The 12,926-nt window shown below is 47.6% G+C and overlaps 1 protein-coding gene across 1 annotated transcript in view; it reads right to left on the reverse strand.

Moving 5' to 3' along the window:
- EXT1 (exostosin glycosyltransferase 1) overlaps positions 1–12,920 on the reverse strand; it is a 289,853-nt gene extending 276,933 nt beyond the window's left edge. Inside the window, exon 1 of the mRNA XM_040494290.1 lies at positions 11,545–12,920. Coding sequence (XP_040350224.1) covers positions 11,545–12,506 — 962 coding nt within the window. The 5' untranslated portion in view covers positions 12,507–12,920. The remainder of the gene's footprint in view (positions 1–11,544) is intronic.
- Positions 12,921–12,926: the final 6 nt, after the last annotated feature.

Raw genomic sequence — 12,926 nt, forward strand, 5'->3', positions numbered from 1 at the left:
AAAGAAAGAAAGAAAGAAAGAAAGAAAGAAAGAAAGAAAGAAAGAAAAAAGAGAGAAACTACCTTAGGGTTAAAAAGTTTATTGATAGAAACATCCCCTTGAAAATGAAAATGAAACAGGCGTCTGGCTGGCTCAGTCGGTAGAGCGTGTGACTCTTGATCTCAGGGTTGTGAGTTTGAGTCCCACATTGGGTGTAGAGATTACTTAAAAATATATATAAAACATATTTCTTTTAGTTAAAAAAAAAAAACAGCGAAAATGAAAAGAAATTCTGGGTGAATCAACAAGTGATTCAATGAACCCGGAGGGCACATGGGAAGGTCTGTCCCGTAAACCAGAGCGTGGCGTCTAGAGAATCCGTACTTTGAATACACAGTCAGCGGTGGTAACGTTTCCATCAGTTAAATAAATGTAAGTTGTTTTCACTTACCCAGCCAGAACTGAGTGCCTGGTATGGGTGGGTCAGGCACAGTGCTAGGATGTGGAAATGTAAGGGCCACTGAGCTCATTGGCCCTTCCTAACGAGGCTTTCCTTCCCCTCCGTATTTAACACTGCAACACCTTCCATCACCCCCATTTGCATGGTGCCCCCAAATCACCTGGTGAGAGCTTTTTAAAAACCTGGAACTTCGTCCCTACAGTCTGGCCACAAGTAGAGCCCAGGCCCCATTTCCAGAAACTACCCAGGCTGAGATCCGCTGCCTTACTCCCTGCCATGTGCTGCTTCTCTCTGCAGCCGTCTGGCACCTTCTAATACATGCCATCGCCGGCAGCTGCCAGCCTCCAGCCACTAGAGGGGGAGCGCCGAGAGATAGGGGATGTTTGGCGCACTGTTGAATCCTTGTGCCTGCAGTAGGTGCTTAATGAATATCTGTTGAGTACATTACTGAAAAACCAACACGAATCCTCCCCTCAGGGCCTGTACAATCTACTAAGAAAAGAGAAAAACAAATAGTTAAATGAGCATAAAACGGTAGCTGCAGCCAAGTATTACACATTCTGTTAGAGCACATACCAGGAGAATCTGACCAAATCTGAGGCATCAGGAAGTAACCGTAGAAGAAGAAAAAATGGAGCACGGGGAGAGCTTTCCAAGAAGGACAGAAAAGGGCATGTGGGGAGAGGGAGGAGGAGGAAAGGGGCTCTGCCATGGGCTGGCTGCAGGACAGGCAGGCAGAGCTGGACCAACCCCACCTTGATATCACGTCAAACTAGGAGAAGCCTCCAAGGCAAGTCCAGCCAGGGTGGTGGCAGGTCGTAGTTTCCGTCAGGGGCTGTGGTGATTTCCACCAACCTGTCAGGGTGCCAGACCACATGCAGGAAGCGTGAAATCCATGTTATACCTCCACCCATCAGTGCCCATCCCGGGCACCCCTGGGTGCAGGGAAAAGGCAAAGCAAGCTGACGTCACGTGCTCTGACACGCCCGCCAGGACGACCCCTCAGGCACACACTCCATGCCTCCTCTACTCTCATGGGCACCTCCCTTCTCCAATCTCCAACCTCTATGTGCCACACCTGGGGCAAGCCGGCCAGCACTGGCCCGGGGCCACTCTCTCACCTGAGCCCACGGCCCAAGTCACTCTGGGTATTAGTCAATCAAGAGTAGCTAGCGTCACAGGCCCACACCGCAATACCAGGAAACTTTTCATTTCTCATAACTTTAAAGTACTGATATGTGTCATAAACCCCAAGAAATCTGAGTTAGCAACAAACACCCAGAAATTCAATGCTAATTCCGAGGGCACCCCATGTATCTAGAGCCCTTGGGGAACTTCCTAGGCTTGGTAGACAAATTTTCAAATGGAGAACGTACTCTTAGGAGCAGCAAAACACTTTGCTTTTAACCATCAGGGTTAAAAGAAAAAGTTATAAAACGCACTACTTGTTCCTCTACTTTCTTTAACAGAGGACGGCATACATAAACGATGGCCCACAAAGTCGTTCATCGGATATTTAAAGCAGCCATGCCTGTGACAGGCGTGGCACTAGGCGGTGGGGCTTACAGGGACACTCCCGCACAGTCTCTAGGACACTGTCTCGGGCACTGAGCCAGCTGTTCTCCAACTGTAGTGCTTCTCTCCTTCTTCTGGGCATTACAGTTTATAACTCCCTGGCCTGCTTCCTCGCGTTCACATTGCTGGCTGTCCCGTCCTCCTAGATCTGTCTGCAAGAATCCCCCTCTTTTTCCATTTTACTGCTTCTAATCTACTGTGGGCGGAGAAACCAGACTGCCAAACTGGTTAGAACTGTCTCTCTAAAGTAAGATTAAATAAATACTAGGGGGCAAGTCCAAGGGATAATCGATCACACTGTTGTGGATGAGGATGTGGTCTTTCTGACATCAAGTCCAGCTATGCAGAAGCAGTAAGGAGCCGTGGGAAAGAAGGCGGGTTCAGCAGCCGGGCGGGCCTGGGTCACATCCCAGGTGTGCGCTCTCAGGTAAGTGACTCACAGAGACCCTCTGTCTCGGTTAGGCATCCAAAATGCGTATCTTCCTGCTGGGTGGGCATAAAGACTGAAGGAGATACGGCCCATCACCAGGCACACAGCACACTCTCAAGAAGGATTAGTTGCTATTGCCATTATCGCTGTCTCATCTGGGCTCAAATATGTCATGCCAACAGGATATGGCTTCAACAGTGCCTGCCACCGCCAACTTCCCCTAACCACAGTCCCCTGTTCCAGGAAGCAACTTTAGGCTGTTCTTTGCAAAAGGATGGCCACTTAAATCTAGAGCGGCAAAGTGGCGGGGCAGTCTTTTAACTGATGAGATCACCACCATACCCGAGATGTGGCCAACTGTGAACGGCTCTCCCCAGAAGGAGTAACAATGGCCAGTAAAGTCAACCAGCCTGGTTTCCTCCCGGGCCTGGACAAGAGTTTTCAGGAAAGACAGGGCAGTAGCTGGCAGACACACACAGGAACAGGGGTGCTAGCCAAGGGAGATATCAAGGTGCAGAGTGGGAAGAAGGGTATTCTGCTGAGTTCTGAGAACCTCCTGGAGCAGTTCCAGACGAGTGTCTGTTCCACGTCCCCTCAAATAAATCCTGTGGCTTAAAGTGACCTGAGTAATTTTCTGCTTTTGGCAACCTAAGGGCCTGGCGAACCAGCCCAGGGAGGTTACTGAGTAGCTCAGCTCCATTCTTACGACGGGTCCCTCACAAATGTCACCCTCGGCCGGTGAGGGCGCACAAGTCAACTGCAGAAAGGTAACCTGTATTCTTGGAACAGCCCACCAGGGAACTTGGGGAAGGTGGAGTCAAGGAAGGGCCTGATGGCCCCAGAGACCACCCTGTCCCTGCCCCATGCCACCTGTAGGCTGCGGCTTGAAGGCCCTGTGTAGGTCTTTCCACAGCCCACAGACATAGTAGCTATGTTTCCCAGGTGCCTACCACCATTTCTTGGGGATTAGGTGCCAAGGAAAAGAGGAGCAGAGTTATTTCTGGGACTTAGTTAAGGAAAGCCAAGTGATGGGGCACCTGGGTGGCTCAGTCGGTGAAGCGTCCAACTCCTGGTTTTGGCTCAGGTCATGACCTCATGGTTCATGAGTTCAAGCCCTGCACTGGGCTCTGTGCTGACAGTCAGCAGACTGGGATATTCATTCTCTCTCTCTCTCTCTCTCTCTCTCTCTCTCTCTCTCCCCCCCCACGCCCCTCCCCCACTTGCTCCATCTCTCACTCTCTCAAAAATAAATAAACTCAAAAAAACTAAAAAAAAAAAAAGAAAAGCCAAGTGATGAAACTAAGCAAACCACTACAGTTGATTAGAAAATGGCAGGAAGATGGTTTTTAGTAATAACACCACCCTGCAGAACACACTAGCATTTACAAGGAAGGTTCATACACACCGCCTCATCTGAACCCCTTAACGACCCTGTGAGGCAAGTGTTAGGGTCTCCACTCGCAGATATGGAAACTGAGGCAGAGAGTGAGCACCTCATCCATGAATCTGTGGGGGTCACTTCCTTCCTCGGTCTGGGGTCACAGGCTGTCTTCTAAAGGTTCTCCAAGAAGACTAGAAGGCACACAAAATGAGGCCCTGAATCCCCACAAATCCCACTGCTGTTCAAAGCAGTTACGATGCAGAGAAGGCCCTGAACGGAACTAGTCGTAAACTGGTGGCCGGCTTTGTTTTCAGTCTTGGTTTTTAAATCACTTGGACGAGGGCCTCGTTTGCACCGAGGAGTCCAGACCTTAAGTGGATGCCCCAATCCACCTCCAAGGCACCGTGGAGTCAACAATAATATACAAATAATAAAGAGGAAATACAAACAGGGCCCTGACGAAGTGATACTGTTCGCTGAGAGAATGACATCTACTCAGGTCAGGCCTGAGGGAAGGCTGTGAGGAGAAGGCAGTCTGAGGGGGCCTGCTCAGTGAGAGGCTCCCCTAGGTTTCTGGCTCCAGCAAAAACAAAACTTCAAAGGGAGCAGAAGCTGTGGGAGCTTCAAAGACCCCCTGCAGGACCAATTAACACCTACAAATGTTTATCTAGGCAGCCATTTAATGATGGCTACTTCACTAAATGGGTGCACAGCCTCCCCTCAAAAATAGCTGTTCCTCTCAAAAAGACTGGGTTGGGGGGTGGGTGGGGAGAGGAAGTTCTGCCATGTTTTCTGAGAGACCTCACTGGCGGGAGGCGGGGAGGGGGAGACGAATACGACAGTGAAATTCACCACAGACTTACTTATAATAAACAATAACAATTATAATAATAAAAAAACCAACAGTAAAAAACCTCTTATTTGTAATAATAAAAATGAGAAATAATCAACAACCAATCTCTTAAGAAAATGTAAATGGCACCAGCTACGGGTTAGTGAAAAACCTCATGCAGCCATTAACACCCGATTTTAATATTTTAATAGGATTTTCCTACTTAGTAGAAGTGGAAAATGTTCTTGGATAACGTAAAGAGAAAAGCAACATGCAAAAAAACATCTGACGTCTGACTTCAAGACCGACGGACCGGAATGGGAAGGAGAGTCGAGTGGTTTGTTCACGGCCGCAGCCCTAGCTCCAACCCCTGCACGTCTGGCACAAACAAGGCACTTAAGGAAAATGTGTGGAATTCATGATTTGCTTCCTATTAATTAAATAGTAACTAACATATCCATATGAAGCACTTAGACCTGAGAGGTACAATGATACCCTCGTAAAGGCGTGTATGCTCACAGGCCAGCTACACTGAAGCTTGATCATAGTGGTTACTTCCCCTAACAGGGAGCTCTTGTCAAGGGGATTAGAGAAGGAATTTGTTTGCAGGTTTATATCTTCTCTATTTTCCCAATTTTCCACAAAGGCACTCGGTAACTTTTATAATATTTTTTTTATAAATTTTTTTAATGTTTATTTATTTTTGAGAGAGAGAGACAGAGCAAGAATAGGGGAGGGACAGAGAGAGAAGGAGACAGAATTTGAAGCAGGCTCCAGGCTCTGAGCTGTCAGCACAGAGGCCGACGCAGGGCTCGAACCCACGGACTGGGCCACGAGATCATGACCTGAGCTGGAGTTGGATGCTTAACTGATTGAGCCACCCAGGCACCCCTGACTTTTATAATATCTTAAGCACTGCTCTTCTTCACGGAGCCTGAGGACCCGGAAGCAGTGGTGTGGGCCATTTCTTTCACAAATGGAATCTTCCGTTGGGTCTCCCATTTCCACTGGAACATGCTGTTTACCTAGGGCGACAGTCAGTGCTGTGCCATCTCACAGTTCACTTACAACTAGAAAGGGAAACCCTGCACTTTATCGGTGAGGGCAAAGGTCACCCATTGTCCCTTTTCCTCGCTTTTTTTTTTTTTCTTTTTTGGAAGATCTCTAGGAGAGAACTAAAAGCAGAATCTGCTTTGATGGGAAGGGTTTAAGGAGTTCAATGCTTAAATGTCAAAATTAGGGGCCACCTTGATCACATCCCTGAGCCAAATTTTCTCCTTGGGAAACATGTGTTTTTAAAAAGCAGTGGAAACAAAGATAAGATCCACCAATACCTGGATCACACTACACTCACTAATAAATAACATAAGAAACATAATAAATAGCATAAGGTAGAAATTCCATTAGATCCTTTAAGGTGGTATCATTTTGTAGAGGAAAAAAGAACAGACTCGGGAATCCACGACCCCCGGTTAGAACGCCACCATTGACTCACCACATGTGACTCTGGGCACCTTACTCTCCCCTCTCCGGCCTGCATTCTAATCTGTAAAATGGGGATTTAACCCACCTCACACCATTGTTGAAGGCTCAAATAACAGGCATTCAACAAATCTCGCAGTTTTGAGGGAGTCCCTGTTTATTAAAAGAATGTGGTCACAAGTGGAAGAGCCTCCAAGGGAAAGCAATTAGTCACTAGGCTCACGGACACACGAGCCCGGTGTTCACGTTTGCACATGGAACACGCTCAGGAGACTGCAGAATCCAGTGACCACTTAGCCTGACCTGGTTCACCCTGAGCAGCTGTGCAGAGGCAGCAGCAGGCCTCAGTGAGAACCAGAGAACCGGGGCCAGAACACCTGGCTTTGTGGTCTCAGTTCAGCCACTTATGAGCTGTGCCACCTGTGGTCTCAGTTTACACATCTGTAAAATGGCCTCACAAGACACCTTGCAAGATGGTTGTGAGCAAAGCAGCCAGGCCGCATCCAGTGCAATCTTTGAAGTGATATTAGCATACTCAAGGTGACTTTCTAGCACTGTCTTCTGGGGAGGCAGAGCTACAGGTCTGTAGACAAAGAGAACAATCACCAGCGGAAGGTGTGACAGCTTCCCCCTCTGCCAAGTCTGTGCCATCTAAAGATGCTGGCTCAGTCAGCAGCACCAAAGGTGGCCTCCCATAGGTCTGGCCTGTCCAAGCCTCAGGAGCAAGCCATTCGCTGTATAACAAAATCCTGCAGAATCCCAGTTTAGGTCAGATTCTACTCTAAACCAAGTCCTTTGTTGAAGGGGACTCAATCAATATGCAAACGTCCCCAGATGTAGCACACAGCACCCCTACCTTTATTTGGGGGATTCCTTGTAAATGAGACTCCTGGGTCCTCTCCAGAAAGCAAGTTCAGATGGAGGGAAGAAGAGGGGAGCAGAGAGAACTAGAACCATGGCACCAGAAGACACATTTGCCAATTTCATAATTTTGCATAATGTTCCCTATCTTTATTTTTAAACTGTGCTTGTATGGTTTATTTTAGAAATGCTTTTGTGCTCTCATACAACTGTGGTGAGTAGGGGGGAAGGCACTCATATTTTACATTTAAAACCCAAGAAGCACAATTTCTACCTTTCATTTCAGAGGAGGAAAGCATTCACCTAAGGTTCACTGCTGGCTCATGAACTTGCTCAAGGGGTCTGTTAATATGCTTCGGGATGGTGGGGAGTAAACAAATAAATCATTTACAAAGACTACTTGTTGTGCACATTTTCTTTTTCTATAACTGCATCTGTATTCTGCTTCTCTGTTAGGTTAAGTCACAGTCCAGTCCCCAAATCCCTTAGGTCCAAAATGCAAGGTCCAAGAACCTCCTACTTAGGCGAAACAGCTGCAGGCACCTACACCTTAGGCAGCAATGGAAAACAGAAGGTGAGCCCTGCAGCAAGAATTTGGAAGTCTGAGGATGCCCGGACCAGCGGCTGTGCATCCACCCAGAAAATTCTGTGACAGGCTGTGCATGTATGTAGTTCCTAGGGCTTTTTTCAAAGTTTGTCCAAGGTCTTCATCAGCTTCCCCGAGGATTCCAAGAGAAATCCCGTAAGAACAGCATCAGTAAGGCTCTCCTAGTGGCTGGAGGGCTTTCAAGTATATCTGTAATTGAAGACGGAGCACTGTATGTCAAGGGGGAAAATTCACCCACCCCTGCCACTAACCAGTTTCTTAACCTGCAGCAAATCCCCGAAACATTCCATCCCTCAGTTTCCACATCTGTGAAAGGAGGATCCTGGAAGCTGAATGATCACTTAGCTTCAAGACTCTTAAAAATGCCAAGATTGTGAGGTACAGCTTCAGCAGACACAGGGAAAGATATCAAAAAGGCCTGCACAAAATCCTGCCTGTTCCCAGAAGAGCTGCTTAAAATATTCGCCACTGCTTTCCTCGGAGGGGTCAAAGATAGAAGCCACCTCTCATTTCCTTCTCTTTCTTCTATTTCAGAAAGCCAAATTTGAAGCTTCACAATAATGCCCTTTCAAGGGATTTGAACTACGAAGTTCATGCAAGAAATATAGGAGCCCTGTAAGGATGCATGAGAAGCTCAAAGGAGTGAAACAGAATTTCTCTAAAGCTTCACTACGAATCATGTAATAGCTGCAGCCACTTGTTTTAGCCAGTATCATCGACATCTGTTAATGTATGTAACTGATGACAATTAATTATGGGTGTCGTGAAGATGGATGTTTTAATGTAATCCTAGAAGTCTGGCGCTCAAAAACATTGCTATGACAGGAGAAAAAGTACTTCCCCTCATTCTGTGTCTTTCTTTTGTACTTTGAATAATAAATGTCTGATTTTCACAAAAGTGCAGGTGAGATGGAAGTCCTCAACCCCTTAGCACTAAACCTTTATGAGGCTCAATTTCACTAAAAGCCATTTTTTTTTCTTTTTTTAGTTGATACGCTTATATATATTCTGTCATACCCTAGCTAGGCCATGATACCATACATTTTCAATCTAATTATCTGACCCCGTAAGACCAAAGCAAACTTCTATGTCAGTTGCTTGGGGAGCAAATTAAACCGAAGACTTTTCAGAGGCACTTGCTAATAAAGAAGAGAAGTGGATGAAAACTGATCGTGTTTTTACAAGCCATCACCAAATGAATGAGTACAGCTCTCCCGGAGCAGTCAAAAGCCCATTCCACAGAAGGATAAACTGATGTTCAAGGTGACAAATCAAAAGTCGTAAGTAAGAAGTCAGACTTACATGACTTGGACAACCCAACTTCACTATCACTTCCTTCTCTAAAACCCTGAAGGGACACTAGCATTGGATTTGAGTTCTGCATCTCAGATATGCATGACAGACTTAGAGAAAGCAACAGAGAGCAAAGGAGCGGCTCTTCGTTCTGAGCCCAACACGCAGTTGCTGGCTGCGCATTTCTCACGGTGTTTCAGGGCTCAGTCTTTATCTGCATGTGTTTCAAAGGCAACACTAAAAGGCGATGATGTTTGCAAGCACTGTTACTCAGTGATCAAGAGTTCTGACAATCCGGGAGAGGAAGGAGTTAAAACTCCAGGTAGACCAGGCTAATGAACATAAACGTTCCACAGCAGCATCCCGTCCTACTGAGCAAGGTTAGAGCTGGAAAGTATGCAAAAGGGGACCATGAAAAACATCCAGAAGTGCCTCTGCTAAAGAAATCCCTGCTCGGGAGAAAGAGCAAAAAACCTGGTTTCCTAACTAAATGCCACTTTTCAGATGAGACCCAATCCTGAGGGCCTGACCCCTTGTGGTCTCTAAACATAAACCAAAACAAGAGTGTGGGTGTCAGATTTCCTGGCCCGATCCCAAAGAGGTCAAAAATTAGTTACATTTAATTGGCAAAAATTAGAGGTTCTAGGAAACCAACCCTTCCTTCCTTCATTGCCAAGCTCTAGAAAAAGCTTCAGTGGAGAATGTAGAGACTTAATACTTATTTGGAGGAATAAGAAGGTAAAGAAGATGATTGTTCTATTGGATTGAGGGTGTTTCCCAAAGAAATGTGCAATTCAGATTTCCTAAACTGAGAACTCAGCTCCAGCCGCTCTGGAAGAATGAGGACCACCGAGACCCCTGCACAAAATTCAGTGAGAATGCTTTAGAAGACACTGAAGGGTTAGACTTCACTGCGAGTTACTCCACCATAAGCCAGATAAAGAAATTCCTGAAAGGCTACAAGCATTTTTTTCTTACAAGCACCCAAAGGAACAGGTCAATGTAAATGTCGTGAAAACAAAGCAGTTTATTACTAACCATAGTTTGTTTCCCTTGTGAGAAAATTTTAATCCATTGCAATTGCACCCAACATCCACACACAACTGACCCTGAAGAAGGGGGAAATACAGATTTCATAATTGACCCTAGCCTCGGGCTTTCTCTTATGCTTGGAAAGCAAGAGGTGTTGGGGGTTGGGGAATTTGGTTGGGGGTTGGGGTTGGGGGTTTGATACTTTCTTTTTCACTGTCTATGATCAAGGATAGGAGGACTTTAACTTCCCTTCCAATCACTCCTACGGAGGCCTGAGTGTCTGAGGAAATCCACAGACAACAATCAAACCTTTCATTTTCAGGGCTGCTTCCCACCATAGCCCTTCCTGTGCCAATCAGGTCTGCGAAGCATTTCCCCTATTCTGCATTTCATGAATCAATTGCAAAATCTGCCAACCTCTGCCAGTTCCTCTTGTACTCAGCTGAGAGGTTCCCCTTCCTTCCCTGGGTAGCACAAGGCTGCTCGGGTTTTTAACTGGCGTAACGTGGAAATGCACTGTAGGAGCTCACTAACTCTTTCACAGCCAGATGCCAGTGAGAGTCTGGGGCTCCGACCCCACCAACTTGGGAACTGGCCCGCCAAAGCTCAGGTTAAAGCAGATTTGTGGAAACTAGCTTTGACCCCCAAATCCCGTGTGTCAGTTACTGTTCCTGGAAGGAAAAGGAAGAGAAAGAAGGGCTACAAAGTATCCAACTCAGTTACTTAGCAACTAGACAAAACTTGCCTCACTACTGAGGGTAAGGAGGCATCTCATGCCCATTCAAAGAGTAAGTCTCCGATTTACATGCAAATAATAAAGACAAAAGGGAAAGGAAAATCTAAATTAGCAACTGGAGTTTACAGCAGTGGGGCTGAGGCCCAGATTTTAAAAACAGCTTCTCCCTAGGAAGGAGACAGGATACAAACATACACATGAATGAATGAATGAATGAGTGAATGAATGAAAGAAAGAAAGAAAGATCACAGGCCTAGATCAGCTTGAGGTATCCCTTCACAGAGGCCAATGCCCCGGAGGGTAGGGGAGGGACAGGCACTGAAAGTTTAGTAGCTAAAATTAAAACACTTGCAGCGCTAACACAAATTCAAGGCTTACAGAAATTTGACAACTGGAGGCTGGGAAATCCCCGGGGAAAACAGTCCCCCCGGGCCGCGCCCGCTGCCGCCCGCACGTGAGAAAAACAAATAAAGCATCAATCTTGGGATGGAAGGTCTCCAGACTGTGGGTGGATTTACAGCCTCTTCGGGGTCCCTAGACCTCCTCACAAACACCCTCCCGCACCCACTAAAGAAGCGGTCTCCAAACTTGGAGCAAACCCACACCTTTCATAGGAGACACATGGCCCTGAAGGGTTTCCAAGCAAGAGGGAGACACGGGCGCCTACTTGGCCCACGAAAGTGCTCCGGGCTTTTCCGTTGGCCCGAGGAGATCCAACCCTGGGTCCCCAGCTCCTAGCCCCACGCCAGAAGCAGGCTGCTCAGTCCCAGGCTGAGAGAGGGCCCCTCGGCCGCGCCCCATCCCCCAACCTCACACCTGGCCCAGGTGGGCAGGGCCCAGGGTGACCGGCAGAGGCCCGCCAGCCGAGCCACTTACTTCTCATACTCCGTGTTGTCTCGGTCACAGCGAGAATCCTTGTGCTTTTGCCAGTCTTTGCCATGCTTGCAGGTGGTGAGGAGCACCACGTCCTCCCCGTTATGGACGTGATATAAGGCATTCCTGGTGTCTGACCCTATCCCTGTCAGGTACCTCTTCCCCTTGAATACCAGCATATACTTCCTGAGAGGAGGGATGGTGTTAAACTTCAAAAACCCCCTCTCCCCTCCTGTCCTGGGATGATCCTTAGAAAAGAGGGGGATGGAAACATCAAAGTTGGGTCGGAAGTTTTCAGTACTGATGCTGGCTTTGGCCAGCATCGCCTGGCCGATGTCAAACCCCACGTCCTCGGTGTAGTCAGGCCAAGTGCCGGAATATAAATTAAAAATTAAATGATTCCTACCATTGTTCCACAAGTGGAGACTCTGCACTTTGGATCTCAAATTGTGCACATACTGAGGTGACAGCTGGTCTCTGTCTAAAGTATCCAGACTCAGGACAAAGAGGCACGCCTGGCTGGGGTCCGAGGTGTAGAACCTGGAGCCCTCGATGGCCGCTAGAATGTTTTGGTAACTTTCGGCGATTTTCTCCCCTTTTTGCTGCGGGTACACGTAGACTTTGAAGCCGTTTTTCTTGCAAAGGGTGAAATCGAAGCAGGACTCCATGCGGCACTTCTTGCCTTTGTAGATGCTCGAGTTGGCGTCTCGCTTCTGCCGGGGGGATATGTGCACGCTGGAATCCTCGTTTTCCAATTGATCCCAAGGAACGAAGGGGCGCAGAGCGTCCGGGAAGCGGGGCCAGAAATGATCCGGACTCGGGTGGTGCAAGCCATTCCGACCGCTGTGCTCTTCTCTCCGGCTGTGGCTCCTTGATGCCCTAAACTGCAAGCCTCCGAAATAAAACAAAAGGGCGAGACAAGAGCCAGCTGAGAGCAGGATGAAATAGCGTTTTTTGGCCTGCATGTGTCCTGCCTGGGTCAAGAGGATTGTAAATAAACACAAGAATCACCCAAGTTTCCCAATCAACACTTTCAGCTCCAGTCCGCCATCTTCCCGCCTGTAAAGACTTCAAACTCTCCGCTCCCACCTTCTCTGGATGCCTTTCCCCAAGCCGTGGACTGATCCAGCGCATGTGGGCGATTTCTTTAACTTTCTCCCCTTCGGTCTTTCATCTTTGGGTTGCACAATGGACGGGAGAAAGCGGGGCTGAATATTTCTCACCCCGGGCGGGCGAGCAGCGGACTGTAATTTTCTTGCATGCAACAAGACGGAGGAAAAGAAAGAGAGGGGGGAAAAAAAAAGCTCCCGATGCCCAATCAATGGCAAGACGAAGTGATTTCCTTGCCTCTCGGATTCCTCTCGGCAGCGTGGAAAACGAGCCCC

Source organism: Herpailurus yagouaroundi, unplaced genomic scaffold (genome assembly GCF_014898765.1).
Source record: "Herpailurus yagouaroundi ecotype Mexico unplaced genomic scaffold, PumYag 186, whole genome shotgun sequence".
Taxonomy (NCBI): Eukaryota; Metazoa; Chordata; class Mammalia; order Carnivora; family Felidae; genus Herpailurus; species Herpailurus yagouaroundi.